This window comes from Crinia signifera, chromosome 1 (genome assembly GCF_055691185.1).
Source record: "Crinia signifera chromosome 1, ASM5569118v1, whole genome shotgun sequence".
NCBI lineage: Eukaryota > Metazoa > Chordata > Amphibia > Anura > Myobatrachidae > Crinia > Crinia signifera.
This window is the reverse complement of record NC_139217.1, coordinates 250,592,688-250,617,765: the sequence shown is the minus strand read 5'-3', so window position 1 is coordinate 250,617,765 and position 25,078 is coordinate 250,592,688. Positions and strand designations below refer to the sequence as shown.

Sequence of the window (25,078 nt, the reverse complement as noted above, 5' to 3'; positions counted from 1 at the left end):
CCTTATCTCCCACCATCTGTGCAGTGAAGGGGTAATTAGTGGAAATTACTGATCCACACCCTACATGTTGAGCGGTTGATATAATACCCCCTACCACCCGCGGGACATCAAAGCTCCCGCTCATAGCACCCCCCACCCCTACCGATCGGTAGGGGCCCCAATTCATTGCTATGCCCAGGGGTCTACACTGCTATTATGTATATGTGTGTGTATATATATATATATATGTGTGTGTGTGTATGTATATATACATACCACTTACCTGTCCTGACGAAGGGGGAGACCCCGAAACGTAGACAGACGTTTTGACTGAATAAACAGTCTCTGCTTTCACCAGTAACAAGACCCTGAGGGCCCGTTCTTTCTCTGCCTATATATATATATATATATATATATATATAATAATTAATATTATTAATAATATACATTTGGTCTATCTATAATACTTTAACTGACCCGGCATATACTGGGTCACCTAAGTGTCCATCTCCGTGCTTTGCTCCGCCCCTCTCTGGAAACCCCCTTCTGAAAATCCTGAGTTTGCCCCTGCTTATGAATAAAATGTCCTCCAATGAATAATGAATGTCCAAGCTGGTTCAAGCGGCAAACCTTGGGCAGATAATAGGCACCTGCCGCGTTTCCCTGCCTTAATGGCAGCTTTATCAATGGCACATACTTGTGCCAAGCACAGCGGCTGCAGCGTAGCCTAGGGCACAGAACTGGGGGGCACCTTACATGTGACAGCCAAGGAATAAAATGATGGCCTTATTTATTCCATGCTTGTTAGCTATCACCTCTTTTCCACACCCCAAGCATTAGATCCTACATGCCTATAATATAACCTTTGTTACATGCACATGGACAGTATGAGTGGCGAGTCCCTGAGCGCCCGTACACGTGTGTTTAACAGCATTACAAGGGGAGCTACATGTGTATTAGCCTAGGGCACTTGGAACCTTTACTCAGGTCCTGACAGTGGTAAAGGAGCGAGGCACCTTGTCAGAAGCATGGTAAGCGAAGTAGGCCATACAAGGGGATGTGGTACACTTATACCCCTTTTACACCACCACAAAAACACAGTTTTTTGCTTTGTGGACCTGAGTCAGCGGTGGTGTAAAAGGGGTCAACCCGTTTCCATTTACAGTGGACTCCTACCCAGGTCCTGATCAGAGTGGAACATGGGCAGGACCTGGGTAAAGGCCGGTGTAAATTGTCCCAGCATGGGTTTGGACATCCGTGCAGCGACAGTGCTGCTGATACCAGGGGAGTGGGTGCACTTTCTGGAAGACAGCAGGGAGGACTGGAGCAGAGAGTGGCGAGTGTGGAGCAGAGAGCACACACACTGTAGGCAGGGCCGAAACTAGGTATTTCGGTGCCCGGGGCGGCAGTCATTTGGTCGCCCCCCCTCCCCAAAAAAAACAAAACAAAACACAAATCACTGCTTTGGGGACAGGCAGCGGGGGTCCGGGGACTGGAGAAGGTTAACTCTGGCTCCTAGCGCTGTTGGGCGGTGGGCGGGAGGCAGATTTTGAAAAGACTTGCCGGCAAGTCTTTTCAAAATCATCAGCGCTTCCCAGGGGCGGATCCAGGATAAAATGACAGGGGGGGCACCATGATAAAAAAGGGTTTGGGTGGGGGAGGGGCGGTGTTAGTGGTGCCAGTGTACATGCTAAGAGAGCGGCAGGAGAGGGTGGGAATGGAATTAAAAATAGGCCCTGGCATTTAAAGTACGCAGGCCCACCATGGCGACAAAAGTGAAGGATGTAGTTGTGCGCCCGCCAAAGGCGCGCTCCAGAAAAGGGGGTGTGGCCACTCAACAGGGGTCGCGTCAACACCGTATACAACTTCTACACATTATGCAACAAAATACTAGACCCCATTATACTTGCCCCTTACACATGATGCCAAATGGAATGAGCCAAAATTGACATAATGCCACATGGATTGAGCCAAAATTCAAATAATGCCACATGGATTGAGCCAAAATTCAAATAATGCCACATGGATTGAGCCAAAATTTACATAATAACACACACGGATTGAGCCAAAATTCACATAATGCCAAATGGATTGTGTCAAAATTCACATGATGCCACACGGATTGAGCCAAATGAATAAAATGCCATACGGATTGAGCCAAAATTCACATAATGCCACATGGATTGAGCCAAAATTCACATAATGCCACATGGATTGAGCCAAAATTTACATAATGCTACACGGATTGGGGAAAAAATTCACATAATGCCACACGGATTGAGCCAAAATTCACATAATGCCACACGGATTGAGCCAAAATTCACATAATGCCACACGGATTGAGCCAAAATTCACATAATGCCACACGGATTGAGACAAAATTCACATAATGCCACATGGATTGAGCAAGAATTCACATAATGCCACACAGATTAAGCCAAAATTCACAATACACTTCATAAAGAGGGACATTGTCCACCAAAGGCGCGCATTAAACATTTACACCATAATGTCCATTACACGTTAAGTTACACGCCATTATGTCCATTATGTGTTATGCCAAACACCATAATGCCTATTAAAAATTATGCTACATAAGTGCTGCTTCTCTACATGCTCATTGCCAAGGGTTCCATGCTCATTGCCAGAGGTTCCATGCTCGTTGCCATGTGGGATTACATGCTCATTGCCAAGGGGGAATACATGCTCGTGGTAAATGGGGACAGCCGCTGCCAGGCAGAAGTGATAGCCACTGACAGTGGCAGAGCCTGGCTGTATTCAGAGCACTGCAGGTCCCGGCTATTTAAAATAATACCCCTTTCACACCAGAAAATGCATTCCCAGGTTGGCCCCTTTTACAACAGCCTAGTCCCTGCATTTTCTGGTGTGAGGGGGAGAGAAAACCACCCCTCCTCCCTTTAACAGTTATCTCATTTAACCGGCTATATCTTTGGAACCAACTGACCCATTTACATGAGACAAGTATTATAGTGAAGAACTTTTGAGTGGGCTTTGAATGATTTTGGTCCAGTGAAACTGGAACGTTTGGTTCCAGAGTAATCTGCCCTCAAAATCATGAACAGCCATGAAATTACATTTCAAAAATAAAAACATCGGTTTACACGCAATATCTCTGGAACCGATTGACCGATTTGGACCAGCCTGGTATCATATTGAAGGCCCAGCGATTTGGAATTGAATGATATCAACCACAAGCTTCTGTAATGCCAGGGCGGGAACTGGCAGCCGTCGGAACCGGGTGGGGGTCGGAATTGACGGGTCCCATATTATCCTATGGGAAAAAAACGTTACAGGTTTGCCAGGCGATATCTCCGGTTCCCGGGGGGCTAGAGACACGGGGCTGGGCTCGTTGGAAAGCCCTGGTCCTCAGCTACAAAATAAATGACAGGGGGGGCACGTGCCCGGGTGCCCCCCCCTGAATCCGCCACTGGCGCTTCCCGTCGCCAGGCAAATAGCGAGCGGCTGTGTATGTGAAAGCTGCCGCTACACCAGTCCCTGGACCCCCACTGCCAACATACCTGTGTGCAGCCAGCGGGGGTAGGCAGTGTCCAGGGGTCCAGGGACTGGTGTAGCGGCAGCCTTCACTCACTTCGTCTCCTAGCGCTATCTGCCTGGCGGCGGGAAGCGCTGATGACTTTGAAAAGACTTGCCGGACGATGATTGGCTGAATTCAGCCAATCAGCGTCCGGCAAGTCGTTTCAAAACCTGCTTCCCGCCCACCGCCCGGCAGTGCTAGGAGCCGGAGTTAACCTTCTCCAGTACCCGGCCCCCCGCTAGGACCTGGCGTTAACCCAATAGTCCCCGGACCCTTACTGCTCATCCCAGGGACCACGCTGCCGGGACACCACACTAGCTCCCCCACCCTCCAGCGCCCGGTGCGCGTGACCCCCTAGCCCCCCTAGTTACGGCCCTCCTGTAGGCAGCGCACAGACTCTGGGCACTACTTGGTGCTCTACAGGCCACAGTTCAGGGTGAGTGATGTATGTGGTTCCCACCCCAGTGACATTTTTGTTTGAGGGGAGAGCACAGGGGATTGCTACAGGGGTAGGGGGACTGGGGGGACACCACAAATCGGAGATGCTTGTTGTCTGCTGCTGCAGGGGGAGGAGGGCTGGTACTTGTGGATTATCACGGCTCCCATCGCATGCCATATATAGTGGCATGCAATGGCATGCGATTGGATACGATTTTTGCAGTTTTTAACTTTTTTTTTACAAAATCGCATGCGATTTGATCGCATGCGTTTTTTAACAGAAAAGCATCCAAATGCATTGAAATTAGTATCAAACATGTTCAATGGCCCCCAAATGTCATTTTTGAGGCTGTACCACCCCCACTATCAACGCGAACCCGAAGCGTGGCGAGCGCGTCGGCGTGGAGTTGAGAATAGAAAGCGTGGCGAGCGCAGTGAGCCACCGAGCCCGAATCTTGGCGAGCGGACGCGGACACCTGTGAAGCCCACGAGGGGACGCGGATACCTGTGAAGGTATCCGTGTCCCCTCGCCACGCTTCGGGCTTGGTGGCTCACTGCGCTTGCCACACTTTCTATTCTCAACTCCACGCCGACGTGGATAGTGGGGGTATGAAAAGGTCGTAGGACGCGTACCGCTGCGCTCGCCACGCTTCGGGTTCGCGTTGATAGTGGGGGTGGTACAGCCTCAAAAATTACATTTGGGGGCCATTGAACATGTTTGATACTAATTTCAATTCATTTGGATGCTTTTCTGTTAAGAAACGCATGCAATGCGATTTTTTCCTGTGCGATGGCCATCGTGGGAGCTGTGATACTCCACAAGTACCGGAGGGCTTTGTCAGCCCTTAACCATTTTTAATGACAACCACAAGGAAAAGCAGGGCTGACCCATGTTCAGTATAAATGGTGCAGACCCGAGGCCGATCCAGGTCGAAGTTCTGTGTAATGGGATATGAAGCTGTGTCCGACCCAGTGTTCAAAGACCAGGGTCTGACCAGGGATTTTGGTGTAAAAGGGGTATAATTGGGGTTTCATATGCTGAAACCTACACATTGACACCAATAACCTTTACCTTGTATCAGCCTTGTGCACGTCGACTATTTGGGGTCGACCTGTACAATGTTGACCTTTTCATTATACCACACCTTAACGATCACCACTCCCAGTAGTGGGAGTGAGAGAATGTAGTAATCAGTGAGTGTGAGTGAGCGGCAGAGTGAGAGGATGGGCGGGGCCAGCAGCACAGAGTACACCCTCACACACAGGCACAGTGGCGGCTGCTCCCCCGTCACTAGCTGCTGTTGCTGCTCCTTGCTGGGGACGGGAGGAGAGATGTTTTCCTGCCACCGCCGTCACCCAATCAGTGCGCCGCTCTCCGCGAGAAGCTCCAGGGAGTAGTTACCTGCCGCCGCTGCTGTGTGACCCCACCAGACACCGCTGTGCCCGTCTTCTCGGCACGTTTCCTCCCTGTCTGCCTTTCGTGTGCTCTCCTTGGGCCCTCCTCCTCCCCCTGCCTCCCCCTCTCTGTGCAGGAGGGAGCGATGGCTGCGGACGGAGCTAGATCCCGGCTGGGGAATCTGGGCCACCGTGGAGGGGGAAGCAGCAACAACAGCAGCCCGTCTTCCAGTCCCAAGCTGGGGGGAGGCAGGAGCAGGACACCCCCGCAGCAGAAAAAGCACAGCCCGGCATCACCTGGCAGCAAGCACCAGCAGCTCCGGCAGGGGCTCCCTGCTTCCCCGGGGCATACCTTCCGGAGAGTCACCCTGACTAAACCCACCTTCTGCCACCACTGCACGGACTTCATCTGGGGGCTGGCCGGCTTCCAGTGCGAAGGTAAGGGGGCTGCGTCTGTTTCCGTGGGGCCACACTACTACTACTACTCTCCCTGGCATGATGGGGGCACAGTGGGTGGCACTGGTGCGTACTGCGATATATATCTAGCTTTTATAGAGCTTTGGTGATTACCTGTATGACTGCTAGTGGGGAATGGACACAGCGGCGATGTGTCAGAGGAAAGACAGAGGTGTGGCTGCCAGGTAATGCTGTGGGATGTGTGAGCAACAGGGCAAGCATTTCCATGGCTGTGCTGCTCGGGCTGGTAGAGGGCATCCTGCTAGTCACAACACCTCAGGATTATGCCCCATCCTCTGCCAGGGCTGCGCAGGCAACAAGTACCCACAGCATATACATTGTGGGCCAGTGCTTCCCGGGATCACCGCTGCTAATGTCTGTCCTCCAGGCACAGCATTCTGTGTATGGGTGGGAATGCATGGCTCCTGATTAGTGATGACACCCTACCTCTATGGTGCATGGTTTCTGATAAGTGATGCTGGTCTCCTGTCTGTGTCACCAATCAATCCTCATCATGCGTCTCCTTTTTTTATTTTGCCGAGTAACTAGCTGTGGCTTGATTCCTATATTTATATGAATGTGTAAATACCCAGTTTGTTGTATCACTGTCTCCAATTGTAAAGTCCAACAGAATATGCTGCACTTTATAAGATACTGTTAATACATAAATATATAGCAATGGAAGGATACTATATGTATAAAACACATGCTTCCTCTGACAAGCCGGGTAATTAGAATACTGGTCATGCATAGCTGACATGTCACCCTCAGCATTGCACAGCGTTTTACAATAGGCTCTACAGGTCATCTTCACTTTAGTTTTTGTTTGTTTTGGAATAAATCAGAGTAAAACAATGTAGTAAGCCATATGGTGGCAAATCTGCTGATCATGTTGGTAATGATCAAGTATTACATACTCACTTTTGACTGATTCTATGCAAGTAACATGGTATATTTAGTTATCACTGAGTAAGAATTGTTCTGTAGACATCAATTCATACTTCTTTATAAAAACAAAAATTGTAAAAAAATTTTTTTTAAATTGCCTTCCTATTTTTATTATTATATAGTAACATTTTATTTTAAAAATTGATGGTAATGGAAGTTGACACAATGCTTTGTCCCAATTAGTCCTCTTATTTTGGCCAGGGTGGACTATTTTGATATTTCAATAAACACGATGGAAATGGAGAGTAAAAATATATTATTAGGAATAATGTTTGAATTTGTGTACAATATTACATTGTAACAGGTTGATTCTCATTGAAAGTCACATTGTAAACCTTACGTTGACAGCAGTTCTTCTGCTCCCTGCCTTATGCTGAAACACTTCACACAGATTGTAGGGAATGATCTCCAAATTTGGTACATACTGTGATTAATTGCTCATCTTCCATGGCTGAACTAATTGGCAGACCACTGCTTCGGAGTTACTCAGCTCCAGATCATTGTTGTCTTTCCATTGAATAAATATTCTGTTTCACGTGCTTCTAATAAGCCATACTTTAAACATAACCCTGTATGGGCACGGAGAATTTGGTCCAGTGCAGTCTTCGTTTTTAATTAGAGCTTGCAGAATCAGTCTGAGGCAATGGGCCACACAAAAGCCATGCATCACCACCTTGGTCTGCTGTATTGTTAAATTGACCAATACCCCTTTCAGACAGAAAAGTCTGAAAATCCCGGCAAATACACGGCATTTGAAATGCCGTGTCATTTTTGCCGGGAGCAGCATGACCCCCCTTTACACAGAAGAACAAATTACCGGGTTGAAAATTTCTACCCGGTAGTTTTCTGAATAACACGGGTATTTCTCTGTGTGAAAGGGTCAACCTGGGTCATAAATCCTGTGTCCTCGACCCTGGTCAATTTCAGGGTTGGAGACATGGGATTAACAACATGGGTGTGCCCTTTCACACAGAAAAAGGACCCGTGTTCTTCACAAAATTACTGGGTAGAACTGCTTCACCCGGCAATTTTTGTTTTCTGTCTGGAATGGGGTATTATAACTTTGCATATTTGTAGAAGTAAGATTTCACATTAAGATTTTTGTGATGCTAGCATAAATATACTATAGATAATGTGTATGAAGATGTCAGTTCCCATTAATAATACTCAGAAAAATGTAGTTTGTCTTTAATGTATAAGTGATGTCAATACGCTCCAACATGACCCATTGCATTCGGTACACAATGCTCTGCTCCTGGACTTCCCTCGTAATATAGGATTGCCATCACCTGTGTGGAACGAGGTAATTGATGAGAAAGGTGTTTCACCTCAGGTGACGGCACTCATACATTACGAGGGAAGTCCAGGAGCAGAGCATTGTGTACCAAATGCAATGGGTCATGTTGGAGGGTATGGATGTCACATTTTATAAATGATTTTTGGGTGCTACTATTGTGGCTTGTCAGAATCCGTAACTGGAGATGATACAAACCTAATGAAAACCATAACCCTTATGTGCAACCATTGTTACTGACTCTACGGGGTGCATAGAACTGGGGTACAACTGCTCTCTTTGCTGTTGCAGCCTTGCATTATTTAGTTAATATGCTGGGCAATTGGTGATTCTCTTATTAAAACTGCAGAACCCAGCAGCTAAGGCAACATTTTTGTAAGTCTCTTGTGGTCTTTTATAGTCCATATTATATTTTTAGTTTATGTAAGGTAATACACTTTTCTTCTAACCAGCCACTATATTTTCACCAATTTGAGATTGCATAAACATACTGTGCTGATTCTTTGATGTTGTTATGGGTTACACTTCTAACCAAACTGGACATTAAGTGTTGTTGTTTTTTTTTAAACCTCTTTATTGTGTGGGTCATTTCATTGAAACCTTGAATTTGGTGGTAGATCAGAACCACTTTGCCCATCTAGTTTCTTTCTTACCTTTTTGGTAACCTCAACCCTATTTTATCAGCGATCGAGAGTCTCTGGGACGAATTGGTGCCAAGGGTGTGTTCTAGGCCATCGTAGCCACCTTCAGTGTCACAGGTGGTCACTGTATGTAATGCAGAATGACAAAACCTACCACCTGCAGGAACTTGTGGACAGTGTGACAAGAAGGGTGTCTGCACTACTGACATCCATAAAATCTTATTGAACAATTTGCTGTCAGTGTCTGATCACTTTTGTCTACATAGTGTATAATACCCCTTTCACACTGCACTTTTAAAACGGTAAAGTTCGGCGAGGGACCAGCGCTAAGACTTTGGACTGTACTTTGGACTGTACTTAAGGTATCAGGGAGTACTGTAGGGAGTAGGGACGCCAGCTCCCTACAACTCCCTTCCACTTTAACATCACCGGTTTAAAGACTTGGACTCCTTTTCATTGTATGATACAGCACTTTTTTATCACTTGTTCATATGAATAAAACCACTGTTGTTTTACAATATTGATCCGTAACCACATCTGTAGACCCGCAATACATATTCTGCCTTGAAACTGGTTCACTGATGTAAATGGTATTTAAAACGGTAATCTAGTGCAATGTCAAGGCTCAGACCCGTTTTTAAATACCGTTTTAAAATACCATTTTTTTAAAACGTTTAGGCAGTGTGAAAGCGGTATAAATGTGTGTTGATTTACGTTTAAATATTTGCAAGACAGGGAAATGTGTGAAATTCAAACATTACCCATTGTCTTTGGGTAAGCTATATGAAAACACATTAGTTCCGATGTAGAGGTAAATGCGCGTTGGCCATAATTGTGTGTGTGCGCGCGTGCATATTTGCAGCACACACATGTATGCGTTGTTTTCATAGTTGTCATTGTCCATGTGTGCTTGCTGCAGCTGTTTTCTTTTCAGATCTGCCTGTAAGCTATATATATTATATATATTATATAGCGCATACATATTCCGCAGCGCTTTACAGAGAATAGTTGAACATTCACATCAGTCCCTGCCCCAGTGGAGCTTACAATCTATGTTCCCTACCACATGTACACGCACACAGACATTCTAGGGTTAATTTTTGTTGGGAGCCAATTAGCCTACCAGTATATTTTTGGATTGTGGGAGGAAACTAGAGTACCCGGAGGAAACCCACGCAAGTATGGGGAGAATATACAAACTCCACACAGTTAGGGCCATGGTGGGAATCGATCCCAGGACCTCAGTGCTGTGAGGCAGTAATGCTAACCATTACACCGTCCGTACTGCCCAATATATAATATTTTATTTATTTCTCTCCTTGGACTTTATATATACCAGTGTGTAAGGAAGGTCGACATGAGTTTTTTTTTAATGGTTTTTGTCCCGATTGGCGACATGGACACTGTCTAAGTGTACCTCACATGATGCCTTGTTGTACTTGCCATGCTTTGGGCATGAAGCACGCTATTATGATCTCTCACCACAATGTAGTGGACGGTAGGGTATGAAATACTGCCTGCTGGCAAATGTCTGCCCAAAAAAAACATGAAAAACTCATGTTGACCTATTGACTGTAGGTCTTCTATTGTCAACCTAATGCTTGTGTAGACTTTCCTACCCTGTCGACCTACTCAGATGTTGTCCTAATGTATTTACACTTCATTGAGTTGACCTAGTGACCGTATTCCATAACGGGCATGCTTATAGAGGAAAACACTTGTTGGTATTGCTGTACTAATGGTAAATAACCTACTATATCAAAGAGTAAAACTAGGAAACCTCAATCATTAACATAACATATTAACGTAACATATAAAACACTGATGCTCCTTTTGAGTAAATATATAGCTGCAATAATAAGAATTTTATTGCAAACTAAGCTGCCATATTGTAAATTTACTCCACATTCAATAAGTTGGAACATAACACCTCAGCAGTCTGCATATGTGAGCCTGCTACTAGCATGAAACTATATATGATAATTGGTTAGTATCCGCCGCAATGTCTTTTCAGGATGGATCGATCAAAAGAGCAAGATCACCAGGGAATCAAAGCACCTCTCTAGTAGTAATCTAATATCTGACAGTAAGACTGGCTACTGCAAGCTCATATTACGGCTTAATATCCCTCCAATGGTGTTTCATATTAGGTAGTTAAATATAATGTGGCACAATTCTGAACATACCTGTAGAATTAACTTAGCAGAACCTGGAGGTCCATCGATTTGTAGGCACATAAAGAAGCGGAGTGAGTCTGACAATATATACAGTAGATGTGTCCTCACTGGTTGTCTGTGCGCAATATAACATGAGACGGATGTGGATCGTATTGTTGACCCGACGTAGGTCGACAGGCAACTAGGTCGACATGGGACAAAGTCATCAAATGCATTAGGTTGACAGGTCGCGAGGTCGACGTGGGTTTTTTTACTGTTTTTTTAACCAAATGTCGACATGGACACCGTTGGCAGTCAACCGCAGCCACTCGCATCACTTGATTTGCTTGCAATTCTCCGGGCACGGTGCCTCGCTGCACTCGGCACTCTATTTTATTCTCCCACCACGCCCTAGTGTATGGTAGGGCATGAAATACCGCCTGTCTGCTCTAAAAACAATGAGAAAACCCATGTCGACCTTGCGACCTGTTATCCTAACCCATGTCGAACTAACACATTTGTCGACCTTGTCCTATGTCGACCTAGACACCTGTTGACCTAGAACCCTGTCGACCTTGTTGCCTGTCGACCCAACGGTGTTGACCTAAGTCGGGTCGACAATACGACCGTATCCCCATGAGACACCCAGCATGAGGCAAATGCTCACGGGTGAATAATTCTCCCTATCTTTCTTAAAATTTTGTGCACCAAATTGACCAGAGAAAGCTAGCAGTGCAATGTTGTCATTCAGTTTATTTATGCAAATAAGTCACGCATTTGAGCATGAAAGATGCTAAGCGCTTAAATAAAGAGTTAAAAAAAAAAAAAAAGATTCTAAGCGCAGATCTTATTTGCTGAAATGGCCTTATAGTGTTCACTCTAGCACTCAGTGCCTAATCAGCGAGGAGGGCATGTTTTCATTTTGTGTGTGTGTGTGTGATGTAATGTATCAAGTCTGAATGGGCCCCCATATCCTGTTGGATTAGCAATGCAGATGAGTTTCTGAATGCAAAATGACTCATTGAAGGTTGTTGTGTGTGTTTTTTTTTTTATTTTTATCCTGGTTGTTTCTGGCTCTTTTAGCGGTTTCTTTGGAAGACATGGATCTTCCTAAGAAACCAATGGCGCGCCCAAAATCTGCACTGTAATCGCTATTGCACATGTCACACACCCATTACATATTATTCCGCATGCCATAATGTCCATTACACATTATGCCATACACCATAATCAAATGCCCATTTGACGTTATGCCAGAATACCTATTACATATTCTACCACACACCATAATGCTTATTACATTATTGCCACATAAGTGCCGCTTACCTACATGCTCATTGCTACAGGTTTCATGCTTGATGCCAGGAGTTGCATGCTCTTTGCCATAGTTTGCATGCTGGAAGCCATGCAGCCCCGCTTGTCCAGCAGCAAGAAGTGCGGTGGCACTGGAGGGGGCTCGATGCACGGTGCTTCGGAGCCTGGAGGTGCTGCTGCGGGGCTGGGAGAAAGACCTGCATCCTGATGGGGGACTTCTGGCAGAGGGTTGTGGGGGTACTTGCTAAGCCCCTGTATGAGCAGTAGGCAGCTGCAGTCTTCCTCACAGTGCAGGGTCCGATCCATGTTGGCAGAGAGTCAGGAGGATCAGCAGCACTGCAGGGGAGAGGTGTCAGGCAGCGAATGAATGAAGAAGTCACTGCCTGCAGTGATGGTTGGGGCGGCGCTGAGGATTCTTATTGGCTGCTGCAGGACCCGCTCTGTTTTAAAAATGGGGTCCTCATTGCTAGAGTTTTGCTATCACTGAGAGGGGGGGCACCACGGCCTGCACTGCAGCTGGCCTGACTGGAGTGGGAGACTGGTGGTCAGGCATCGCTGACCTGCCCACGACCAGATTCTCCTTCCTCCCACCCTGCAATAAAATCTAGAGTTGTGTGGGACTACAGGGGCATGCGTACGCTTGCAACCCATATGCACTAAATGGGGTGACAGTGTGCACTGCCCAGCAGGAATAGCGCTACCGCGATGTGTGGCCATTCATACAAATTTTGGCAACAACGTATGTGGAGAAATCTGTACATACTTGTAAGTTACTTGGATTCTGACAATGAATTAACCCTAGTGTGTACATGTGGTAGGGAAGTGTAAACTCCCCTAATAAAGGGACTGATGTGAAAGATTGAAATATTCTCAGTAAAGCACTGCATTGGGTATGTGCTTTGAAAAAAAAAAAAAAAAACTTTAAATAAATAAATGGGCTGTATAAATTGTTAATGGTAAAGCTTGTGCTTATGTTTCCTGTCCTATGTAATAAAAAGACCTCCCTGCAAGTAATTTGTCTACAGATATTCTGGACAATATAGTTGTAACAAATATAGCAACAAAGAAATGCCATTCTCCACAGAAATTACGAATTTACTCTGATTTGCAACATTCTGTAAAGGGATATTTTTATCTAGAAATAAAATGTAGTCTGTAAAGGCCCCCATACACTTACGTGATTTGGGCCGATCCATGGTCCTTTGTGCATCGGAGGTCGGACAGGCCTGCGCATCCGACATCCGATTCTGACCCCCTCCCGGCGCTGAGAAACGGGGTTGCATGGGATTCATCCTGCTGCTTGCAGTACACATTGTGATTTGGAGCAGAAATAAAAGTAGCCCTATAGTGTTGCTGTTTGTGATGGTGATGAAGCACACATTGTAATCGTCTCTTCCAGCTGTTCACATTTGTTGATATAATAACCAAAAATAGTACACGGAGTATCAACAGAGAGCTTTTTTTGCGCGGGTGTATCATTAAATTCCTATTATTCACCAATTTATTCTATGAAGTGCTAGTGTTCATCCTAGCACCCTGCACCTAATCAGTTAGTAGGACAGATTTTTTTTATTGTTATGCTAAACTTTTTAGCTGCAGTGATACATCACGTCTAAAATTTTGCGCTTTAGAAATTCAAGTGTCCACTCACTGATTAGGTGCAGGGTGCTAGGTAAACTCTAAACGTTGAAACTGTCGCTTTTAGAAGTGTGAATGCATGCTACTATATTTTAGGTTTGTGCAACAAATCACTATTTCTTAGTGTAGCTGCTGACTAAAATATTAAGCCAGAATGAACATACTTGCTTAAACTCAAGTATGCTCTAGACCAGGGCTGGGCAACACCGGCCCTCCAGATGTTGATGAACTACACATCCCAGCATGCCTTGCATCAGTTTCAGCATGGCCACATAGCAAAATTCATGCAAATCATACTGGGATGTGTAGTTCATCAAAATCTGGAGGGCTGGTGTTGCCCAGCCCTGCTCTAGACCAGTGGTTTTCAACCACTGTTCCATGGCACACTAGTGTGCCTTGAGCTGTTCTCAACTGTGCCCCCAGATCTAGAGCTGCCCAAACCAGTTTACAGCTGCCATCTGTTCAACTGTTATATACTGGTTTTATGTTTGTTACCTGTGGGGAGCAGTGTGATTTTCAGACTGACCGGGGGAGCAGTGCGATCAGCAGCGCTCATCGGGGGGACGCCGGAGGGGGCAGCGGGTCCTGACGCTTTAAATAGCTGACGGCGAGTGCTGACCTGGACGGGCGGTGTGATCAGCAGCGCTCTCAGCCAATCAGAGAAAGGCCAGTCATTTGACAGGTATTTTAAAAATCTAATACCCGCCACTGCACTGCCCGTCCCCGCTGCTGATATCTGTGATCACACTGCCCGGCCAGGTCAGCACTCGCCGACGCCAGCTAGTTAAAGCATCAGGACCCGCTGCCCGCTCCGGTGTCCCCCTGATGAGTATTACCGCCCGCTCCTCACCGCCCGCTGCAGCTCCCCATTACATGTGATAAATCGTAAGCGATTTATCACATGTGAATTGGCTCATCAAGTGCCAAATTGTATGTGAGCCTCCCGGGGAGCTGCCGGGCAGCACACAGGAGAATTGGGTCCGACTTCTCCTAAGGACAAGTCGGCCTAATGTATGGGGGCCTTTACTTGGTCACTGTACCAGTTATTTAAGCCACTTCCCAACCGTTTTGTTAATTGTCAAAAATCTTTAATCTGTCTTTTCGACAGCAAAAAAACTAAAATGATGTAACTGAGTAAAGCGTGCCCTTGGCAACATTTTGAAGAGCTTCCATCCCCTGCTTCATTTAGCTGCATGAAGCCTTGATTTATGGCTGGTATTACGACCTTGAGCTCTCACACAGTAGATAAACTACATCTCGCTTTATTCTCAAGGTCACAGTTACTTGTCACAGGCTGAATACAGTAGCTCAGTGAAGATTGAAAATTCACATGCAGACAATTTTATTCCAAACAGCAACTAGTGGTTTTCTGTGTAATTTTCCACTTTACATTTAGTGAGTTGCTATATGTGCAGTATTTTAGAAATTATTGAGAATTGTGAAATTTGTGGTGCAACCCCTGAGTAATCAAACTACATACATTTTCCAGTATTAGATTCTCCATCATACTGGGTTTTTCTGTGGCTCGGTTATTCGGTGTACACACCAGGACGACCCGCTCATGATGGGGTGTGGGGGGGGGGGGGGGGCTTGATCCGCTCACGATCTCTTATCTGATGGTGACCCGCACCCGGGCGTATGGTTGTTTCCAGATCCTACCTGCTGCAGGTAGGATCTGAATAAGGACCGACTGACCCGCGGGATCGCGCATCGGATCGATATCGGACCACACCAGGACAGAATATTGCCCAATCACCACACAATCTACATCCAATCGGTCGGAATTGGATCTAGATTGATGGGATCGGACCCTTGTCATCCTGGTGTGTACCCAGCATTACCCTTCCCACACATAAATGTATTTAGAATAAATAGTAAATAAGTCTATAGTAAAGCAAATGTACAAAATAAAAACACTTGGTTGTATTTGTTGGAACTGTGCAGGTGGGTGGCAATACTAGAATGCCATACTTTTGGTCCTAATTCCAGGGAATAGAAAGGTCCTCGTTTGGACACCCAGTAACTCAATAAATGTTTTAATTAACCTACAAGCAATGTTACCTTCTGTTTGATCACGTGCCATAGTGCTCTAGCTGCTGCCAATTCCTGGCTCCACCTGGGATTCAGATTCATTGGACCTGCATCCAGCTCTGAGGAATTGATTGAGATTACGGTCAAACCCTTGCTGCTAGTCTAGAGATGGTCCCCCTGGAAAGGCTATCGGGCACAATTTCAGAGTGGTCCCCGAGGGGTTCCAGATGGCTAATAAGGTCTAGTCAGCCAGTCAATAGGTTGACACCAAAAGTTAGACTTGGGTTAAGCTTGCCATATATCTACAGGTTTGGCTAGTTGGAACAAAAACTTGGTAATATCTAAATGACAGTTTAGCAGTTTTCCAGCATTTCGAAGCAAATGGTTAACTGTCGTTTGCTCTCATCCACCAACCTGCCAGATCTGGCAATACATTTGGCCAACTTTAGTTAGACATGCCAATGAACTCCATATCCCAACAACCCACTTTTTTTATTTATTTTTAACCGCCTTGTTCATACTTTACCATCCAAGTGGGCATAGATGGAGAATCGAATAGTATGCCAAGTGCAGTGAGGCTCTGTGCCCAAAGCATGGTGAGCACAGCGAGCCATGCGCGGAGACGTGGTACACTTATACAGCATCCCTGTACACATATTGATTTTCCGTGTCCACATTTTTCTTGTCATTACTTTTAGCACATTCGGACGAATGCGTGTCCAACTTTTGTTAATGTCTAACTTGCTGTCGACCTAATGGCTGTTTTATTAGACTATGGGGTGTATTAAATTAGTTCATTCTGACCATGAATTCCATTGGAATGGATCCGACAATCCCTATTCAATGAGCAGTGTCCCATTCTGCTGCTGCTCCCAGAGTAGCCTCCTGCCGGCCTGGGAGCGCTACTGGGAGAGAGGAGCCTGGTCGGGGGGGGGGGGGGCGCACATCAAAGAGGAGCATCTTCCACCGCCGGTAAGCACTATCATCCTCCGTGCCCTGCTCCCCTGTCAATCTGACTGTTTTTTTTAAAGTCTGATTGATGGAAACGGGGCCAAAATCTGTTGGATTTGGCCGCGTTACCAACAAATGCATGTGGATCCGTGGCTGTTCCGCCAAGACGGCAGTTTTGACTCTAATTAAATATATACCCCATTGTCTGTGAGCTATACCACACCTGTACCTGAGCTGGCTGCAGGTGTACTGCCTTCCCTTTTGTACTTCAGTTTTATTTTGCAATATCGAGAGACTGTATCTAATCTCCTTTTATATTGGCACCCCATACTGCTGACAGCCACATATGTATGTCTGACATTCGTGTTAATTGGGAACATGACCTACAGATATCACTGACTGAAGAGATTTTGACTAAGCTCCAGAAAAATCCTGAAAAAATTGCAAAAAAAATGTAATTAAATCTGTCTGCTTGTTTCAGAGGCTGTAGATGACACGCTGTTTCATATTTCGGAGCTTGTGCATGTTATTTTTTTATAGGATCTCAAGGGTATTTTCACGTGTCTTTAGCCTCAGAATTGGACATTAACCGTCTATTTTATCACTGGGAATAAGTCCTAGTGCTTAAACAAATGCATCTATGCTTTCTAAAGGTTAAATTTAGAAATTACATTTTCTATTTTGATCCACTGTAAATGGTAGGTTAACCTATGTTGCATAATTATATAATGACATCTTTACATAAGGTCAATTCCAAACCAATGGGAGAGTCCTTTTTTTATATGCATTATAATCTGATTACTAATGCAACGTCAGATTCCTGTATGAACACTCTCCAGTTTTTATAAACCCAAATAATTGGTTTCCGGGGATCCGAGATTCAGAGGTGTATATATATATATATATATATATATATATATATATATATATATATTTTTTTTTACCTATGTCAAAGCTGTTTTTATTGCACTAGGCAACTACATATTGTGAATGTAATAATAGATTGGTTCTCATGATGTCTGCCTAAAACTTCTATTGCATACCTCTCAACATTTATACCCCTTTCACATTGCAAATGCCTGGAAGCACCCAGCGGAGAACACTGGCCCTGACAGATTGCTCAGCACACAGCCCTGACACATCGCTGTGCGATCTTGCTGAGCATTCTGACCCATCAAATGATTTTATTCTCCCCTTCAGAAATAAGTCAGTGCAAACTGACTTTTTAATTTCCGTTGGTGTCTGACAAAAAAGAGGGCGGGCGCTGATGTCATGTGATGTCAGCTGCCTCAGGCAGGCATTGTTCCGCCTGTGTTCCTAGGGGAACACTCAGTGTTTTTTATGGGGATGCCCATAAATACTGGGGGTTCCCTTCCAGCTGCCACCTGCCAGCCCCCCTCCCGCCCTGTGTTATTTGCACATGCGCAGACCCCCCCAGCATCACTATTGGGTGTATGCTTCTATGTTGGATGAAAAAAAAAAATAGGTACTTGTGAGTTATCTGGACGCCCGATTTTTTGATTGTATGCCTTAAGTTAAGGCATACAATCAGATGCGATGCGATGCGATATCGCATCGCATCGCATGCGACCATCGGATGCGATGACCCGATTTTTCCATAGGAATCAATGTTAAAATGATTCCTATGGAAAAAGGGGTCCTTTTCATACCCCTACTATCCAAGTGGGCATGGAGTTGGATATAAACCTGTGGCGAGCGTAGCGAGCCACCGAGCCCGAAGCGTGGCGAGCGAAGCGAGCCCCGCGAGGGGACGGTATTCCGTGTCCCCTCGCGGGGCTCGCTACGCTCGCCACGCTTCGGGCTTGGTGGCTCGCTACGCTCGCCACAGGTTTATATCCAACTCTATGCCCACTTGGATAGTAGGGGTATGAAAAGGACCCCTTTTTCCCATTGAATTCCATGTTAAAATGGACTCAGTCCATTTTAACATTGATTCCTATGGAAAAATCGGGTCATCGCATCGCATCGCATCCGATGGTCGCATGCGATGCGATGTGCCCGATCCGACCCGATTTAGAAATCGGGCGTCCGGATAACTCACAAGTACCAAAAAAAAAATAAAAAAAAAAAAAAAATATATATATATATATATATATATATATATATATATATATATATATATATATATATATATATATATATATATATATATATATATATATATATATATATATATATATATATATATATATATATATATATATATATATATATATATATATATATATATATATATATATATATAGAACGGTGGGATGGTGCGGCACTCTCAGCAGGAAGAAATCACAGTACACTTGTATCTGGTGCAACGTTTCAATGCCTTTATTTAGGCATTTTCGTCAGGCTGACGAAAATGCCTAAATAAAGGCATTAAATAAAGGCATTGAAACGTTGCACCAGATACAAGTGTACTGTGATTTCTTCCTGCTGAGAGTGCCGCACCATCCCACCGTTCTGTCTACTATTGCAGTGAGGGCACCCAGTCAAGTTCAGCTTCAATCAGCGCCGTGGCGCATTCGTGAGTGCCGGTCTCCTTTGTTCCTATATATATATATATATATATATATATATATATATATATATATATATATATATATATATATATATATATATATATATATATATATATATACACATACACAGTGGTCAAAGTGGGGCGGTATACGGGGGTATGCCATACCGCCACTTTAATCTGAAGATCACTCAGCAGTGCATATTGTGCTTTTGTAATACCCCTGTACAACGGGGCAGTCAGGCAGGGGACGTTGATGGACAGGGGGGTGTCCGAAGGTGCGCACTATATTCACTCTTTACTTTTCCATACCCCCACTTCAAAATTTCCACTTCGACCACTGTATGTATGTATGTATATGTATATATATATATATATATATATATATATATATATATATATATATATATATATATATATATATATATATATATATATATATATATATATATATATATATATATATATATATATATATATATATATATACGAAAACTTGGGGAATCCGCACTCCAAAGCAAAGGTAGAGAGTTAGGTGCCAGTCCAGAAGTACTAATAAGCAAACAGTATATCCGGAGATATAGACGAGACAGCACTCAATTTGAATCACTGTGAATCCATCACAAATTTTATATGAAATTCAAGTATCAGCCAGATACATTACGGTTTTTCAAACAGTTAGCAAGGAACACTTTGGGAATTTAGGATCATAGTCACCCATCCATGCAAGACTTCATTGGTCAAAATTGGCAGTCAATTTCACAGATTCACAGTGATTCAAATTGAGTGCTGTCTCGTCTATATCTCCGGATATACTGTTTGCTTATATATATATATATATATATATATATATATATATATATATATATATATATATATATATATATATATATATATATATATATATATATATATATATATATATATATATATATATATATATATATATATATATATATATATATATTTTTTTTTTTTTTTGGTACTCTTTACCTAGCACGGCGCCCGCGATTGGCATCGCGGCCATCGCATGCACTAAAAAAACGGGTGCGACGCCCGCGATTTCCCATAGGGATCAATGTTGAAAGTGTCAATGGACGCGATTTTTGTGTTCAATGCCTCAATGCCCGCGATTTGTCCATAGAAAACAATGTTAAATGGGCCACAGAGCCCTAATAGTCCCCCTGAAGTCTGAAATGGCCCCCACAATTGTTAACGCCACCCCACGATCAACGTGAACCCGAAGCGTGGCGAGCGCAGCGAACCCGCGAGGGGCGGCGGTACGCGTCCTCCGACCTTTTCATACCCCCACTATCCACGTCGGCGTGGAGTTGAGAATAGAATAGTGTGGCGAGCGCAGCGAGCCACCGAGCCTGAAGCGTGGCGAGCGCACGCGGACACCTGTGAAGCCCGCGAAGGGACGCGTTTACCTGTGAAGGTATCCGCGTCCCCTGGCGGGGCTCGCTGCAGGGGGACTATTTGGGCTCTGTGGCCCATTTAACACTGTTTCCTATGGAAAAATCGCGGTCATTGAAAACTAAAATCGCGTCCATTCACACTTTTAACATTGATCCCTATGGGAAATCGCGGGCACCCGTGGGCGCCGTGCTAGGTAAAGAGTACCATTTTTTTTTTTTTTTATTACACTTTACAATGAAACTACTTTGGAGGAGGGGGTGGGGTGTGACACCATAAGTTACTACATCAGGTGACACAACCCTAATAAGGCCTCTGCACTAAGGTGATCCAGGTGCAATTTCTGAATATGGCTTGAAGGAGAAAATGATACAATTTCATGGTATTTATGAAACGCATGAAGTTATAGCTATGATATCAGTAGTGTTTTTTTTTTTTTTTTGATGCGCTCACTACTGCAATAACAACAAACGCACATTGCTGGGGTGAGACAATTACAGGAATATGGCAGCATGCAATAAGATAACAGAGCTTATCTAATAAGTGTAATTCATACTCATTATTAATGGTGCCCACCCAGTGAGATGTGTACTAGAAAGTTTTGAGCCATACAAGTTGTGCTTTGTAATTTGTGCTTGTACACACAGTGCTATTTTAACTACACCCAATTTTTGACTATATTATAATAGTCAATCACAGGGTACATGCAATCTAGTTAAAAAATACCTGCCTGCAGATACTTTTTTTGCCTTGCGATATGGACTACACGGGAGAGCGCATCACGTGGCAAACACGTGAACTAAAACAGGTCAAATTGCACACGACAATACAGTGCGCACCTTAAAACACACTGATACAACTGCTCACGTTTGGCAGATATACAGTATTCCTTTGACAAAAATATTTCAAGGGAGTTATTTCCTCTCTAGTATATTACACCTTGATAATGCAATAAAAAAAAAAAGGATCCTTTTTTAAGTATGTATAAATAGTTGGTTGTATGGGGCATTTCAACATACTGAAGTAGTCGGACAGAGGCCAATTACGCATGTTCTAATTTGCGGTGACTCACTCAATGTAAAAATAACTACTCCTTAACAAATCTCTGCTTGTACTGAGGACTGCACTGATTTTCTCCCCATGAATCATGATAAATACACTGCCTATGTCAGTCTGTTATGCATTAGTCAAAATAGTTTGCCTACAACACTATCAGTAGATGTGAAAATTACGGTCTAGTACTTGATGATGACATGCTTTAAGGATGGAGACGTTTTGCAACACTCTTTAAGACATGTTTGATTACTTTTTACTATAATCTATCACAATAGAATAGAGAAATATAGCCACACACAATGGTACTTGTGAGTTATCCGGGCTGCCGATTTTTTTTTCATCGCGCCCGAAATCGTGGGCATCGCGTCGGTCGTGGCCGTTATAAGGGGCCGCGACGCGATGGACCCGATTTCCCATAGACAGCAATGTTAAAATAAAATGACAATGTGAAATTGGCCAATATGGCCATTTCACATTGGATATGTTTTAAAAAAAAAAGGTTTCATGGCCCCCCACCACCGTTAACGCCACCCCGCTATTGACGCCAACCCGAAGCGTGGCGAGCGCAGCGAGCCCGCGAGGGGCGGAGGTACGCGTCCTCCGACCTTTTCATACCCCTACTATCCACGTCGGCGTGGAGTTGAGAATCGAATAGTGTGGCGAGCGCAGCGAGCCACCGAGACCGAAGCGTGGCGAGCGCACGCGGACACCTGTGAAGCCCGCAAGGGGATGCGGATACCTGTGAAGGTATCCGCGTCCCCTCGCGGGGCTCGCTGCGCTCACCACGCTTCGGGCTCGGTGGCTCGCTGCGCTCGCCACACTATTCTATTCTCAACTCCACGCTGACGTGAATAGTAGGGGTATGAAAAGGTCAGAGGACGCGTACCGCCGCCCCTCGCGGGCTCGCTGCGCTCGCCACGCTTCGGGTTGGTCTCAATAGCGGGGTGGCGTTAACGGTGGTGGGGGGCCATGAAACCTTTTTTTTTTTAAAAACATATCCAATGTGAAATGGCCATATTGGCCAATTTCACATTGTCATTTTATTTTAACATTGCTGTCTATGGGAAATCGGGTCCATCGCGTCTTTTAACATTACTGTCTATGGGAAATCTGGTCCATCGTGTCTTTTAACATTACTGTCTATGGGAAATCGCGGGCGTCGCGGTCCCTTATAACGGCCACGACCGACGCGATGCCCCCGATTTGGGGCTAAATCGCGGGCATCGCGTCGGTCGGGTGTCCTTAAGTTAACTAAACTTAAGGACAAAATCGGCAGCCCGGATAATTCACAAGTACCCACACAATCTATCATGTAATGTTTTAAATGGAAATCTATTTCATTTAAACATAGTAGTTATTTTATAAAGTCCAATGAGACTCGTGCTGTGATACTTTTTTATGCTCTGGATCTAATTGTTGCTAAAGACTTGCTCTGGATCTAATTGTTGCTAAAGACTATATATATATATATATATATATATATATATATATATATGTGTGTATGTATGTTCATTCTAGCACCCGCCATCTTTGAATACCCATGCAGTTCTTCTTCCCAGCCTGGGGTGTCTGCATAGTCCAGGGACCAATTGGCGATTTGGGACCAGACTCCATTTTTTCGGGTAAAAACAGGTACATTTATACCAAAAGTCCATCCACCATACAAAGGTTAAAAAAGTTTAAAAAATACAATCAAGAATCAGGTTTCCCAGCAGAAATCGGATTTCTTGTTTGTATTTAAACTTTGTTAACCTTTTGTATGGTGGATGGCCTTTTGGAATAAATGTACCTGTTTTTACCAACAAAAACGGAGTCTGGACTATTATCCAATTGGCAATTTGGGACCAAAGATACCTTTTGATGAAAATAGGGCACTTTCCTAAGGTGGGCATACACTCTGAGGAGCTTGGGAGCTGTTGGTGCCATACAGAGCTATTCAAATAAGAAACTGAGATTTACAAAAGATACCTTTTTCGGGCATATAGGGCCTGAGATACATGTCGGTAAGAGGGGATTTCGTTTGAGCTTGTTGATTTATTACACTGTATCAACTACTCATCAACCTTTTCTTATCTCTCATCCCGTTGCCATGAGCTGAAACCCGTGGAGGAATATCACTACAATAAGAGGAGTGAACCATACACCTTTATTAGAAAGACAGCGCAACTTTGTCCACCTCTTGTGTGTTTGTGTAGACTTGGAATTGGGGGTTGGTATCCCCAGGTGTGACACATTGCTGCAGTCAGGTTTGGTGCAGACATACCGCCACTACAGTTTTTGTTAGGCCCCATTGAGAATCTCATGGACAAATTGAATTGACGGGTGCATTCTGGACCAACTCAGCCTTCTTTAATGTTAGGGCTATTTCACACTGTCCGGGTGCCGCCGGATGGGGAAATATTGTGCTGTCTTGCATACTGGACGGTCACGGCGCGGCCGCCGGGTAACAGCCGGATCTTACCACTGCAGCAGCCAGCTGCCGTGCCGTTGCCATACCGTCCTCTGTGCTCAGTGTGGTGTGGAAGGCAATGGGCGCCTTCACACACCACGGTGCTGCCTGATGTTAAAGCCCGCCCCATGTGACGAGAGGAACTCCAAACCGGAGCATGTGAAAGGTCCTGCAATCCAGCTAAAAACCGGACAATGTGTCCGGCTTTTTGCCGTCCGGTCAATATCGGAGTGTGTAAAACTACCCTAAGGGCTATTTCACACGCTCCGGCTCCTGCCGGACGGCAAAAACCTGTACCGCATACTGTAGTTAATAATGGACACAGTTGTGTCCATTCAAACGGGACGGCCCGCCCGCCTGGTTGCAGCCGGGTGCCAGACGGGGTCCCGGCAGTCAGTATCCCGACTGTCAAAACACAGACAGCCGGGTTCCCGACGGCCGGCGGCTATTTTCCCACGTAGGGGTCCACGACCCCCTTAGAGGGAGAATACAAAAGGTGGCCGCAAGGGGCTCTGTTGTGCTCGCCATGCTGTCTGGGTCCGGCCAGTCGGTATAATGACTGTCGGGATCCCGACTGTCGACCCCTATACCACGCCCCCCGGATCCCACCACTGGAAGGGACGGCTGCCGGGCTGTGGCCATCCCCTCCATTGTAAACTACTGTGTGCGGCACGGCTTCCTGGCCGTGCAGGATTTCGCCGCCCGGCGGGAGCCGGAGCGTGTGAAATAGCCCTAACAGTTGCTCACTGTTAAGGCTAAATGGAATAACCTAACACCTGCTGTCGTCCAGGAACTTGTGGACAGTTTGCTAAGAAGGGTGTCTGAAG

General features: G+C 45.0%; 2 protein-coding genes across 3 annotated transcripts in view; one reads left to right on the top strand and one right to left on the bottom strand.

Moving 5' to 3' along the window:
* LOC146072834 (ciliary microtubule inner protein 2B-like) overlaps positions 1-5,747 on the bottom strand; it is a 58,124-nt gene extending 52,377 nt beyond the window's left edge. The window contains exon 1 of one of the 2 annotated variants that reach the window (XM_083180024.1): positions 5,376-5,747. The gene's annotated coding sequence lies outside the window, so the exon portion shown is untranslated. The remainder of the gene's footprint in view (positions 1-5,375) is intronic. The other variant, XM_083180031.1, reaches the window with a different exon arrangement.
* DGKQ (diacylglycerol kinase theta) overlaps positions 5,217-25,078 on the top strand; it is a 149,625-nt gene continuing 129,763 nt past the window's right edge. The window contains exon 1 of the mRNA XM_083180019.1: positions 5,217-5,806. Within this exon, the coding sequence (XP_083036145.1) occupies positions 5,515-5,806 (292 nt within the window). The 5' untranslated portion in view covers positions 5,217-5,514. The remainder of the gene's footprint in view (positions 5,807-25,078) is intronic.